This window comes from Zootoca vivipara, chromosome Z, assembly GCF_963506605.1.
Source record: "Zootoca vivipara chromosome Z, rZooViv1.1, whole genome shotgun sequence".
Taxonomy (NCBI): Eukaryota; Metazoa; Chordata; class Lepidosauria; order Squamata; family Lacertidae; genus Zootoca; species Zootoca vivipara.
In genome coordinates this window covers 44,872,500-44,886,479 of record NC_083294.1, presented here as the reverse complement: position 1 = coordinate 44,886,479, position 13,980 = coordinate 44,872,500, and the positions used below count along the sequence as shown (strand labels likewise).

The 13,980-nt window shown below is 44.3% G+C and overlaps 1 protein-coding gene across 7 annotated transcripts in view; it reads right to left on the bottom strand.

Annotated features, from left to right (window-relative positions):
• Positions 1-13,980, bottom strand: part of LOC118078391 (ensconsin) — a 60,228-nt gene that overhangs the window by 29,636 nt on the left and 16,612 nt on the right. For 4 of the 7 annotated variants that reach the window (XM_060270360.1, XM_060270365.1, XM_060270366.1 and 1 more), the window contains exons 6-9: positions 13,685-13,705; positions 9,530-9,631; positions 6,314-6,412; positions 3,170-3,295 (exon numbers count right to left, since the gene is read on the bottom strand). In XM_060270360.1, coding sequence (XP_060126343.1) covers positions 3,170-3,295; positions 6,314-6,412; positions 9,530-9,631; positions 13,685-13,705 — 348 coding nt within the window. The remainder of the gene's footprint in view (positions 1-3,169; positions 3,296-6,313; positions 6,413-9,529; positions 9,632-13,684; positions 13,706-13,980) is intronic. The other 3 variants (XM_060270361.1, XM_060270362.1, XM_060270363.1) reach the window with 3 other exon arrangements.

The following is a 13,980-nucleotide window of genomic DNA, read 5'->3' as shown; positions in this document are numbered from 1 at the left end:
ATATAGTTCTTAAGTCTGTCGACTTCCTCCTTCCCCCCCTCCACGCTTCTATTTATAACTTCAAGAAAGAAGATTCCACCTAAATATTAGGAAGAACTTCCTGACAGTAAGAGCTGTTCGACAGTGGAATTTGCTGCCAAGAAGTGTGGTGGAGTCTCCTTCTTTGGAGGTCTTTAAGCAGAGGCTTGACAGGCATATGTCAAGAATGCTTTGATGGTGTTTCCTGCTCGGCAGGGGGTTGGACTGGATTGCCCTTGTTGTCTCTTCCAACTTTATGATTCTATAACTAATATAGCAACTCTCTACTTCTTGAATAATTTCTTCTTCTAAGATACTCATTATAAATATCTTTCTCGATCCATTTTAACCACACATTCCCGATATTTCAAAATATCATTATGATCTAGAAATCTTAATAATTATTTTACATTTAGGAAAGGAGACACTCTCAACCAGGCATTGGCGGACTCTGGCCCGCCAGCTGTTTTTGGGACAACAACTCCCATCGTCCCTGACCACTGGTCCTGTTAGCTAGGGATGATGGGAGTTGTAGGATGATGGAGTTAGGGTTAGGGTTATCCCCAAACAACTGGAGGGGGCGAATTTGTCTACCCCTTAGTTAAGAACAGGCATGGCCAACTTGGCCCTCCAGCTGTTTGGGGACTACAACTCCCATCGTCCCTGACCACTGGTCCTGTTAGCTAGGGATGATGGGAGTTGTAGTCCCCAAACAACTGGAGGGGGCCAAGTTTCTCTACCACTTAGTTAAGAGCAGGCATGGCCCAACTTGGCCCTCCAGCTGTTTGGGGACTACAACTCCCATCGTCCCTGACCACTGGTCCTGTTAGCTAGGGATGATGGGAGTTGTAGTCCCCAAACAACTGCAGGGGGCCCAGTTTGTCTACCACTTAGTTAAGAGCAGGCATGGCCCAACTTGGCACTCCAGCTGTTTTGGGACTACAACTCCCATCGTCCCTAGCTAACAGGACCAGTGGGCAGGGATGATGGCAATTGTAGTCCCAAAACATCTGGAGGGCCTGAGTTTGCCTATGTTTTATATTGACTTTTTATTTTGCTCTGTGTATATAGTCATGTTCCTTCTGACGCAAATAAAGGTTTCATTCATTCATTCATTCATTCAAGAGATCCTGGAAACAGACTGCCACCCTTTGAAGCACACAAACCACAAGAGGAAAAGAAAATAGAAGAACAGGCCATTAAAATAAAATGTTTCCCCCCCCACAACCAACAGTGAAAATTGTTTTTTGTTCTAGGTTAATTGTCCATGAGGAAGGCAACCATCTAGTTACAGGTAGGTAGCCATGTTGGTCTGAGTCGAAGCAAAATAAAGAAAAATTCCTTCAGTAGCACCTTAAAGACCAACTAAGTGTGCATGCAGAAGTGTGAATGAAGAAGTGTGCATGCACATGAAAGCTCATGCCAAAATAAAAACTTAGAAGGCAACCATCGTAATTCATCACGAGTCGTAAATTAGGATTTCACCGAAGCAATCATTTGATAGCATCTGTATCCATGTTTGTTAACTGACGTGGTTAAACGTGTGGCATTTTTTAAAGAGGAGTTTTAGCACACGTGAAAACCTTAAAAGAAATCTGTTTTTCCTGATGCCTTTGGACTATAATATAACTCAAATAGAAAATCTTTACTAAGGTGATTTTCTCCCAAAGCCTTTCATTTTAAAAATCCAATTTAATGGGGGGGGGGGTGAATCCGATTCAAATTAAAAAAATTGTTGATTTTTATCCACCCTGGTTAAGAAAAGAATATAGCAGCTGGGCTTCGAATGCAATGTGGTGGTGGGAGGGGAAGGGGTATAAGGGAAGGCATTTCGGCTTCTTATGGAATCATTATGTGTCCAGTTCTGGGCACCACAGTTCAAGAAGGATACTGACAAGCTGGAACGTGTCCAGAAGAGGGCAACCAAAATGGTCAGAGGCCTAGAAACGATGCCTTATGAGGAACAGCTTAGGGAGCTGGGCATGTTTAGCCTGGAGAAGAGAAGGTTAAGGGGTGATATGATAGCCATGTTCAAATATGTAAAAGGATGTCATATAGAGGAGGGAGAAAGGTTGTTTTCTGCTGCTCCAGAGAAGCGGACACGGAGCAATGGATTCAAACTACAAGAAAGAAGCTTTCACCTAAACATGAGGAAGAACTTCCTGACAGTAAGAGCTGTTCGACAGTGGAGTGTGGCGGACTCTCCTTCTTTGGAGGTCCTTAAGCAGAGGCTTGACAGGCATATGTCAAGAATGCTTTGATGGTGTTTCCTGCTTGGCAGGGGGTTGGAATGGATGGCCCTTGTGGTCTCTTCCAACTCTATGATTCTATGATTCTATGATCCCTGGCCATTGGCCCTGTTAAATAGGGATCATGGGAGTTGTAGTCCCAAAACAGCTGGAGGGCCGAGTTTGGGGGTGCCTGGGTTTAGGTTTTCCTCTTGTTTTGATGTTTCTACGACGAACTCCTTTTGTCTGTCCTCGCTGTATCTTTCATTGAGTTGGAAGAAGAGGCTTAGAATCATAGAATCACAGAGTTGGAAGAGACCACAAGGGCCATCCAGTCCAACCCCCTGCCAAGCAGGAAACACCATCAAAGTATTCTTGACATATGCCTGTCAAGTCTCTGCTTAAAGACCTCCAAAGAAGGAGACTCCACCACACTTCTTGGCAGCAAATTCCACTGCCGAACAGCTCTTACTGTCAGGAAGTTCTTCCTCATGTTGAGGTGGAATCTTCCTTCATGAAGTTTGAATCCATTGCTCCATGTCCGCTTCTCTGGAGCAGCAGAAAACAACCTTTCTCCCTCCTCCATATGACATCCTTTCATATATTTGAACATGGCTATCATATCACCCCTTAACCTTCTCTTCTCCAGGCTAAACATACCCAGCTCCCTAAGCCGTTCCTCATAAGGCATCGTTTCCAGGCCTTTGACCATTTTGGTTGCCCTCTTCTGGACACGTTCCAGCTTGTCAGTCTCCTTCTTGAACTGTGGTGCCCAGAACTGGACACAGTACTCCAGATGAGGTCTGACCAGAGCAGATAAGTGCATTGGCCGGGTGCTCCACTCCAAACGAAGTGCAACGGCAGACCCATGTAGAATGTGTCTAAAATCATTTCTTTTTTTCCATCCTGGTGTGGTTTGTTACCTGAGGGGTCTTGGCCATCGGCTGATAAAGCGGCGGCACTCTTGCTCCTGGCTAGGGAGGCCTGGGTGGGCGTGAGCAAGCGGCTGAGCACGTTGCTCTCCAGAGGACTGGCCTGCGAACGGTGAGCTGGAGGGCGGGAAGAGACCAAAGAGGATTGCAACGGGAAATAAATTAAAAAACGAAGCAAGCGGCCAAACGGAGGAAAGTCAAATCGCAAGTCAAAATGCATTTAGAAAGAAAGATGAAAAAATGGTAAATTGGTACTTAGGCTGGCTGAAAAACGGTTCTGAAATCATAGAATCACAGAATCCTAGAGTTGGAAGAGACCATAAGGGTCATCCAGTCCAACCCCCTGCCAAGCAGGAAACACCATCAAAGCATTCTTGACATATGCCTGTCAAGCCTCTGCTTAAAGACCTCAAAAGAAGGAGACTCCACCACACTCCTTGGTAGCAAATTCCACTGCCGAACAGCTCTTACTGTCAGGCTTGATGAAGGAAATGCTGGACCAAATGGGGGGGGGGGAGGGTGTTCAAGAGAATAATGTTAAGATGTTTGGTTAGAGATATTAATAATATGGAATAAATGATATTTCTTGTGGGAGTGGAGGAATGGGCTGGGGAAAGAAATTTTAGATTTGCTTAGTAGTAATGTTATGTTTAGGTAGGTAGCTGGGCGGATGGCCACCTATCTTCCTCCCTATCGACCTGAAGCCTCTGGTGGCAGGGGGGGGGCTCTGGGGGGGGAGGGAGGGGTGGAAGGAAACCCAACTACAAAAATAGACCTCCCTTGGATGGTCGCACCTCATAGGTTCCTCTTGTGGCAGGAGGGGGCCTGTGGGGAGGCGTCATGAAGAAGGAGGGAAATAATGTTGATTTTTAAGAATAAGAATTGGAACTAAGAAACCCACTATAATGATATTAAGAAACTATGAAAATCAGGAAGAAGGGATCTGAGGAAGTCGCAAATACAATGTTTAGCAAAGTAAGTATTTTTAATTTTTTGTTTGTTGTTGTATTATGTTGGAGGATTATATATAAATAGTTGGGGGTTCCCTATCCCAATCTATCCTTTTGTCTTGGGGCCTCCTGGTGGCAGGGGGGGGGTGTCCAGGGGCTAAGGAGAGGGAGGTGAGGACAAACCCAGCTTTGCAATGGACTACCTTCGACTCTCAACACCCGCAGGATCCACTTGTGGCAGAAGGGGACTTGTGGGGGTAGGGAGGGAAGGTGGGTAGAAATGTTTTTTATGTCTTGTCTTTTTTGTGTTTTTATATAAAACCAATAAAAATTATTTTTAAAAAAATAGAAAGAAAGAACATCGTGGAGACCAGGGGTCAGCAAAGTTTTTCGGCAGGGGGCCAGTCCTTTGCCCCTCATTTTTGGGGTGTGTGTGTGTGCAAATGAACTAATTCTGATGCCCCACAAATAACCCAGAGATGCATTTTAAATAAAAGCACTCATGTCAAAACACGCTGATTCCTGGACCGTCAGCAGTCGATTGGGCCAGGCCTTAGTCTGCCTACCCATGGTGTACACCAGGGACCCCAAACTACGGCCTGCGGGCCAGATGCGGCCCAATTGGCCTCCCAATCCGGCCCGCGACGACCCCCGTCGCCCACTGCCCGCTCTTACGGCGCGCAGCGAGGCGGCGCACTTCCAGATCGGGGAAAAAAGCGCCGAATATCGTTTGTGCACATGCGTATGGGCCTCTCCCAACCCAGAAGAGGTCATTTCCAGGTCGGGGGGAGGCCTACGCATGTGCACAAACGATTTTCGGTGGTTTTTCCCTGATCTGGAAGCGCGCCACCCACCCCCCGGCACCGGCCCAAAGCCGGGTAAGTCTGGGGACCCCTGGCGTACACTCACATAAGATTTAAAACACATTCTTCTTAACGGAAGCTCAATAGTTTAAAAATAAAATAAAATGTCAAGCCCAATTTATATCAAAGCAAGAAACAGGTCAAAATAGATGCTTTGAAAATCTGTTTTTCAGCCACCCTGAACTGCTACCCAGTTTCTCCGGAAAATAAGCCGTAGCCATAAAATAAGCCGTAGCAGGATTTTTACGCATTCAAGGAATATAAGCCATACCCCGAAAATAAGCCATAGTGGTTTTTTTTGAAGAAAAATAAAGGTAAGACGGTGTCTTGTTTTTGGAGAAACACGGTAGCGCACAAATGACAGACATACATATGTCCTCCTGCGGAAGCCCCACTGACATTAAGTATGCCTGCATAGTTCTAGTTACAAGTAGGTAGCCGTGTTGGTCTGAGTTGAAACAAAATAAAAAAATTCCTTCAGTGGCACCCTAAAGACCAACTAAGTTTTTATTTTGGTATGAGCTTTCGTGTGCATGTAACAGTGTATCTGATGAAGTGTGCATGCACACGAAAGCTCATGCCAAAATAAAAACTTAGCTGGTCTTTAAGGTGCTACTGAAGGAATTTTTTAATTTTATTTTATGCCTGCATATTTCTTTTTCGTCTTAATGTAGTTAATGTAGGCAAAGAGCCTGGTGGGTTGGCGTGCTTTACATTAATAATAATAATAATAACAATAATAATAATAATAATAATAATAATAATAATATATTATTTATTCCCCGCCCATCTGGCTGGGTTTCCCCAGCCACTCTGGGCAGCTTCCAACAGAAAAATAAAACACAGTAATCTATTAAACATTAAAAGCCTCCCTGAACAGGGCTGCCTTCAGATGTCTTCTAAAAGTCTGGTAGTTGTTTTCCTTTTTGACATCTGTTGGGAGGGCGTTCCACAGGGCGGGCGCCACCACCGAGAAGGCCCTCTGCCTAGTTCCCTGCAACTTGGCTTCTCGCAACGAGGGAACCGCCAGAAGGCCCTCGGTGCTGGACCTCAGTGTCCGGGCAGAACGATAGAGGTGGAGACGCTCCTTCAGGTATACTGGACCGAGGCCATTTAATTGGAGGGCGTTCCACAGGGCAGGCGCCACCACCGAGAAGGCCCTCTGCCTAGTGAACTACTGTTATATTTGAATATTAAACGTTCTTATCAATAAGACCAGAGTTTATTTAAAAAACGGCCTTCATTAGCAACCAATTTCCCCACTTCTCCTGTTTTTTTGGGGGGGGGGGCGGGCGAGCGGGGAGGAAACCTGCTTTTTGCACCTTTCTGCTCCGCTTGCAAACCTTTGGGTTCTGGCTGCTCGGAATTGGGAGGAACTTTGTTATTCAGTCTGTTTAACGAAGAACTTCTTTTCGTTGAACCTGCAAGGAGAAAAGCGGGCCACGATTAGCTTTGAGTATAGTAGCATGTATATCAATCGAGCCAGTTATGAAGACTGAGAGAAGACGATCGCGCTCTTCAATTTGAATTACGGCGCGTATAAAACTCCACGTACAGTGGTACCTCGACTTACGAATAACTCTCCTTACGAATGTTTCTACTTACGAATGGAGCTCCGCCTGCCACCTTGGATGTGGTTTAGATAGGATTTTTTCCACTTACGAATGTTTAGATATTCCTATGGGATTCGACTTACAATTTTTTTCGACTGACGAATGTGCATTCAGAACGCATTAAATTCGTAAGTAGAGGTACCACTGTACAAGAAAGAAGATTCCACCTAAACATTAGGAAGAACTTCCTGACAGTAAGAGCTGTTCGACAGTGGAATTTGCTGCCAAGAAGTGTGGTGGGGTCTCCTTCTTTTTCGACTGACGAAGGTGCATTCAGAACGCATGAAATTAGTAAGTAGAGGTACCACTGTAGATGGAAACAGGAAGCACACTCTCAATTAATTCAGAAAGCAATTATTTCTAGGGTGGAAATTTCTCAACCACTTTTTTAATTGACAGGGCCTGTGAACTACCTTTTCTAATTAGCTACAACCCTGTATCATAGAATCATAAGGAAACGATGCCTTATGAGGAACGGCCTGGAGAAGAGAAGGTTAAGGGGTGATATGATAGCCATGTTCAAATAAATAAAAGGATGTCATATAGAGGAGGGTGAAAGGTTGTTTTCTGCTGGTCCAGAGAAGCGGACACGGAGCAATGGATTCAAACTACAAGAAAGAAGATTCCACCTCAACATTAGGAAGAACTTCCTGACAGTAAGAGCTGTTTGACAGTGGGATTTGCTGCCAAGAAGTGTGGCAGAGTCTCCTTCTTTGGAGGTCTTTAAGCAGAGGCTTGACAGCCATATGTCAATAATTCTTGGGTGGTGTTTCCTGCTTGACATGGGGTTGGACTGGATGGCCCTTGTGGTCTCTTCCAACTCTATGATTCTATGTTTCTATGAACAATCCTGGATCCGCATGAGGATCAAAACTGGGGGGGGGGGTAGGGAGCTGGGTATGTTTAGCCTGGAGAAGAGAAGGTGAAGGGGTGATATGATAGCCATGTTCAAATATATTAAAGGATGTCATATAGAGGAGGGAGAAAGGTTGTTTTCTGCTGCTCCAGAGAAGCGGACAAGGAGCAATGGATTCAAGCTACAAGAAAGAAGATTCCACCTCAACATTAGGAAGAACTTCCTGACAGTAAGAGCTGTTCGACAGTGGAATTTGCTGCCAAGGAGTGTGGTGGAGTCTCCTTCTTTGGAGGTCTTTAAGCAGAGGCTTGACAGCCATATGTCAAGAATGCTTTTATGGTGTTTCCTGCTTGGCAGGGGGTTGGACTGGATGGCCCTTGGGGTCTCTTCCAACTCTAGGATTCTATGATGTGTTTACCATGATTCCTCTGTTCTAATGGACCTCGTCACATCCAGCAACCAATGGAAATTCACAGCCTCAGAGGGAGTCAGAGAGAACATGGTCAAAATGTTCTATAGGTGGCACTTAACCCCTGTCAAAATCCACAAGATGTATAAGACCAAAGATAATTTATGTTGGAAATGCAGGGGGGAAACGGGGACATACATACATGCATGGTGGCACTGTGAGGGAATTAAAAAATTCTGGAATCAAGTTCTTGAAGAAATAAAAAAATACTTAAATATAACATAAAGAAAAGCCCTGAATCCTTTCTGCTGGGGATTACAGATAGTACAATCAAACCACAGGATGAGACATTGTTCTTGTACGCAACAGCAGCGGCGAGAACTCTGATCGCATCCTATTGGAAACAGAAAGAAATACCCAGCATATTGGAATGGCAGGAGAAATTATTAAGTTATTTGGATTTAGACAACCTGACTAATTCAATTAGAGGATATTCTAAAAAAAATTCAGCAAAATTGGGATAAATTTGGGGAGTACATGAAGGGACAGTGCCCCATGGTAAAGTCTTGGGTCTATTTCTAGCACCCCGTATTGAGCCAAAAGAAAATAAGAACATATGGAGATGAGGGAAAGGAGAGATTTATTATCTTATTATATTTTGTTTTACAATTTAAATGCTATTAATGCTATTAATTTGATACTTTATGAAATGGATATTGGACATGCGTATTGAATTATATTTAATGGGGAATGCAGTAATAGGAAACAATATCTAGAGAAATCTGAGAATAGGGATAAGTGGGAGTCTTTAGTGGGAGAAATAAAGGTATTAGATCAAGATCTTTAAGGAATTTAGATAATATTGTCATTGATTGTTTCTGGATGAGAATGATGAGATAAATGTATGTTTCCTCTTTTTCTCTCTCTTCTTTTTCTCTTTTCTTCTCTTTTCATTCGTCTTTCTTCTCCCCTTTCCTTCTCTTTTTTCTTTTCTTCTTTTCTCCCTAATACATCCTTCCCCCCATCCCCCCCCTTTTTTCTTTATTATTACACAACTTATATGATTTTGTATATTATAATATATATGATTTTGTATGATTCTGTATGTTATGATTTATATGATTTTGTATATTTGAATTTATGTTTGGTACGATTGCGATCTTTGAGTATGTGTGGACTGTATTTTAACCTTAAATCTTAATAAAGTATTTTTTTTAAAAAGGATTCAAGCTACAAGAAAGAAGATTCCACCTCAACATTAGGAAGAACTTCCTGACAGTAAGAGCTGTTCGGCAGTTGGATTTGCTGCCAAGGAGTGGGGTGGAGTCTCCTTCTTTGGAGGTCTTTAAGCAGAGGCTTGACAGCCATCTGTCAAGAATGCTTTGATGGCGTTTCCTGCTTGGCAGGGGGTTGGACTGGATGGCCCTTGGGGTCTCTTCCAACTCTAGGATTCTATGATGTGTTTACCATGATTCCTCTGTTCTAATGGACCTCGTCACATCCAGCAACCAATGGGTGGAGATATGCACAGTCCACTGGGTTAACAAAATGAGTAAAAAAAAAGGGGGGGGGGGGAATTTCAGGCCAAAATATCACAAAGAGGTTGTAAAGGGGGGAAAGCATACTGGATTGTGGCTGTTTTGCAAACATATACACTCACCCTTGCTGGGAGAATTCAGACGTGCTGCCGAAGACGACAGGCGCTTGCTGATGACATTTTCTGCTTGCTTGAGGTTTGCTGAGGAGGTAGAGCGCTTGCTGCCTGAAAAAAAGGAATTACGACTTTAGCACAGCCTGGGTTGAAGTTCTCCCTGAATCGGCTCCGGAAATCGGTTCCCCAAACCAAAGCATTCCAATGCCACATGATAAGGAAATGACTGTTTGATGTTTGGGCCAGATATAAAGATTGTTTAGAAAGGAAAAACACCCAGGTGGATCTCACCTTTAGAGGCCAAAGTTAAGAATATGGAAGTTAAGTGGTTAAAATATATGGATATCTTAATAGGAGTGAATGATCAGATGAAGTTGAAATCATATCACCAGATGAAAAATCAATTGAAATCAAAAGAAGCATAGAATCGTAGAGTTGGAAGAGACCACAAGGGCCATCCAGTCCAACCCCCTGCCGAGCAGGAAACACCATCAAAGCATTCTTGACATATGCCTGTCAAGCCTCTGCTTAAAGACCTCCAAAGAAGGAGACTCCACCACACTTCTTGGCAGCCAATTCCACTGTCGAACAGCTCTTACTGTCAGGAAGTTCTTCCTAATGTTGAGGTGGAATCTTCTTTCTCGTAGTTTGAATCCATTGCTCCGTGTCCGCTTCTCTGGAGCAGCAGAAAACAACCTTTCTCCCTCCTCTATATGACATCCTTTTATATGAGGGAACAATGAGGGAAGTGGAAGTACAAAGAGGCTATAGAAGCAATTAGATTCAGTAAGAAGGGACTATGTTTAAGTGAACCAGAACTATTAAGATTTCCAGATCCGAATGAGATTTTGAAATATTGGGAATGAGTGTGTAAAATGGATCAAATAATGTTCTATAATAAGTATTTTAGATGAAGAAATGGTTTAAGAAGAAGAGAGCGCTGTATTAGTCATTAATAGAAACGTTGGGGGGGGGAGGAGGAAGCCGATAGAATAAGAATTATATACGATATTGTTATAGAAACTTTTATTTTTTATTTTATTTCTGTACCCCTTTTTTGTACACCCTCCTTTTTTCTTTTTGTACCCTTTATAAAATCAATAAATATATATATAGAGAGAGAGATTATCACCCCTATTTTATTGTCCATTCTGGGTCACCCAACCACTGTACTACACTTGGGCAAAAAAAATAAAAGGCACAAATACAGGATGGGAGACACCTGGCTTGAGAGCAGTACATGTGAAAAGGATCTAGGAGTCCTGGTAGACCACAAACTTGACATAAGTCAGCAGTGTGATGCAGCAGCTCAAAAAGCCAATGCAATTCTGGGCTGCATCAATAGGAGTATAGCGTCTAGATCTAGGGAAGTAATAGTACCACTGTATTCTGCTCTGGTCAGACCTCACCTGGAGTACTGTGTCCAGTTCTGGGCACCGCAGTTCAAGAAGGATACTGACAAGCTGGAACGTGTCCAGAGGAGGGCAACCAAAATGGGCAAAGGCCTGGAAACGATGCCTTATGAGGAACGGCTTAGGGAGCTGGGTATGTTTAGCCTGGAGAAGAGAAGGTTAAGGGGTGATATGATAGCCATGTTCAAATATATAAAAGGATGTCATATGGAGGAGGGAGAAAGATTGTTTTCTGCTGCTCCAGAGAAGCGGACACGGAGCAATGGATTCAAACTCCAAGAAAGAAGCTTCCACCTAAACATTAGGAAGAACTTCCTGACAGTAAGAGCTGTTCGACAGTGGAATTGGCTGCCAAGAAGTGTGGTGGAGTCTCCTTCTTTGGAGGTCTTTAAGCAGTGGCTTGACAGCCATATGTCAAGAATGCTTTGATGGTGTTTCCTGCTTGGCAGGGGGTTGGACTGGATGGCCCTTGTGGTCTCTTCCAACTCTACGATTCTATGATTGTCCATTTCTATTCTTATATTTCTGCTCCAGATAGATCTTAAATTTCTTCCAATCTTCTCCCACCGTCTCCTCTCCCCGATCTCGGATTCTCCCAGTCAGTTCAGACAATTCCATGAATTCTATCAGCTTCATCTGCCATTCAGTCGTCCACCGTAGGAATAGCTTCAGATTTCCAGTTCCTAGCTAATATAATCCTAGCTGCTGCTGTGGCATACAGGAAAAAACATAATGTATTTCTTTGGCAATTCTTTCCTTGAAATTCCGAGTAAAAAAGCTTCTGGCCTCTTCACAAACGTGTTTTTAAACACTTTCTTTAACTCATTATACATCTTGTCCCAGAAGCTCTTTACTGTGAAAGGGGGGAGAAGCTGGCCGGCCTGTCAGATGAGATAAGAACGCATGGGAAGAGATAAGAATGCAGGGTACATCATCGCACTTGCTTATCGGACTTGATTCTTGCACTTTATACTGGACTTTTCAGACTTCGAGCATGAGATTTTGTACACATGTTTGAATCTCCTTGTATATGTGAAGGTTGTCGGTGCATATACATTTAAATATCTGCCCTTCACGGTGGTTTACCTTTTCATTGTTTTTTTGCTACGGCTGGGGGCTGATGCAGATAAAGGTCGATTCATTCATTCATTCCAACTCTTTAAGACACGGGGATAACTTCTAAAAGGATGTCCGCCTGGGACATGCAACTCTGGGGTCTCAGAAACAGTTCGTAGAAATAGCAGGGTAGCAGACTGGGTGGGTGAACAGGTATATTACACCAGACACCAGAGAATATTCCAAGGCGCTAGGCTGGACTAGATGAATCCCAAGCCGGAATTAAGATTGCCGGAAGAAATATCAACAACCTCAGATGTGCAGATGACACAACCTTGATGGCAGAAAGTGAGGAGGAATTCAAGAACCTTGTAATGAGGGTGAAAGAGGAGAGCGCAAAATATGGTCTGAAGCTCAACATCAAAAAAAGCTAAGATCATGGCCACTGGTCCCGTCACCTGCTGGCAAAGAAAAGGAGAAGAAATGGAGGCAGTGAGAGATCTTGCTTTCTTGGGCTCCTTGATCACTGCAGATGGTGACAGCAGTCACGAAATTAAAAGACGCCTGCTACTTGGGAGAAAAGCAATGACAAACCTAGACAGCATCTTAAAAAGCAGAGACATCACCTTGCCGACAAAGGTCCGTATAGTTAAAGCTATGGTTTTCCCAGTAGTGGTGTATGGAAGTGAGAGCTGGACCATCAAGAAGGCTGATTGCCGAAGAATGGATGCTTTTGAATTCTGGTGCTGGAGGAGACTCTTGAGAGTCCCATGGACTGCTAGAAGATCAAACCTATCCATTCTGAAGGAAATCAGCCCTGAGTGCTCCCTGGAAGGACAGATCGTGAAGCTGAGGCTCCAATACTTTGGCCACCTCATGAGAAGACTCCCTGGAAAAGACCCTGATGTTGGGAAAGATGGAGGGCACAAGGAGAAGGGGACTCCCTGGAAAAGAGCCTGATGTTGGGAAAGATGGAGGGCACAAGGAGAAGGGGACTCCCTGGAAAAGAGCCAGATGTTGGGAAAGATGGAGGGCACAAGGAGAAGGGGACTCCCTGGAATAGACCCTGATGTTGGGGAAGATGGAGGGCACAAGGAGAAGGGGACTCCCTGGAAGAGACCCTGATGTTGGGGAAGATGGAGGGCACAAGGAGAAGGGGACTCCCTGGAAAAGCCCCTGATGCTGGGAAAGATGGAGGGCACAAGGAGAAGGGGACTCCCTGGAAGAGACCCTGATGTTGGGGAAGATGGAGGGCACAAGGAGAAGGGGACGACAGAGGACGAGATGGTTGGACAGTGTTCTCGAAGCTACGAACATGAGTTTGGCCAAACTGCGGGAGGCAGTGGAAGACAGGAGTGCCTGGCGTGCTCTGGTCCATGGGGTCACGGAGAGTCGGACACGACTAAACGACTAAACAATACCTAAGGTTTCCATGCAATGTAATGTATACAATAATGAGCAAGCAGGTCATATGAATTCCTTCGATCCCAAAGAGGAAGTAGCAAGTCAGTTGCATGCAAGCAATTGCCTGGTTAAGAGGAACGCAGCTCTGCGTGGCTTACGGAAGGCCTTTAAGCAACGCCGTTCTAGACAGGAAGCGAACATTGCTTAAATCCAGCGAGGGAATGCCAAGGCCGGTGGGGTTAGTTAAATAATAGCAAGCAGGCAAATACTGTACTGTAGATCCGAGACCTACCTTCATCTGGAATTGGTGACTCTGCGAAAGAAAGTTTGCAAACGAAAATCACAAGGATGAAACGAGCATGAGAGAATTCACAAGGAAAACAGTCAGAAAGAAGGGGCAAGGCAGGATTACGGTTCTTAGTCTGAAACAACTGGCACCCTCATTGAACAACCCCATTACGAGATGTAGCGTTAGTTAAATCCCCAATCGGCCAGTACCTAACAACATAGGAAACTGTCTTGTACTGGGCCAGAGCACTGGGTTCACGTAGCTCAGTACTGCCAACACTGGCTGGCAGGAGATGTTCA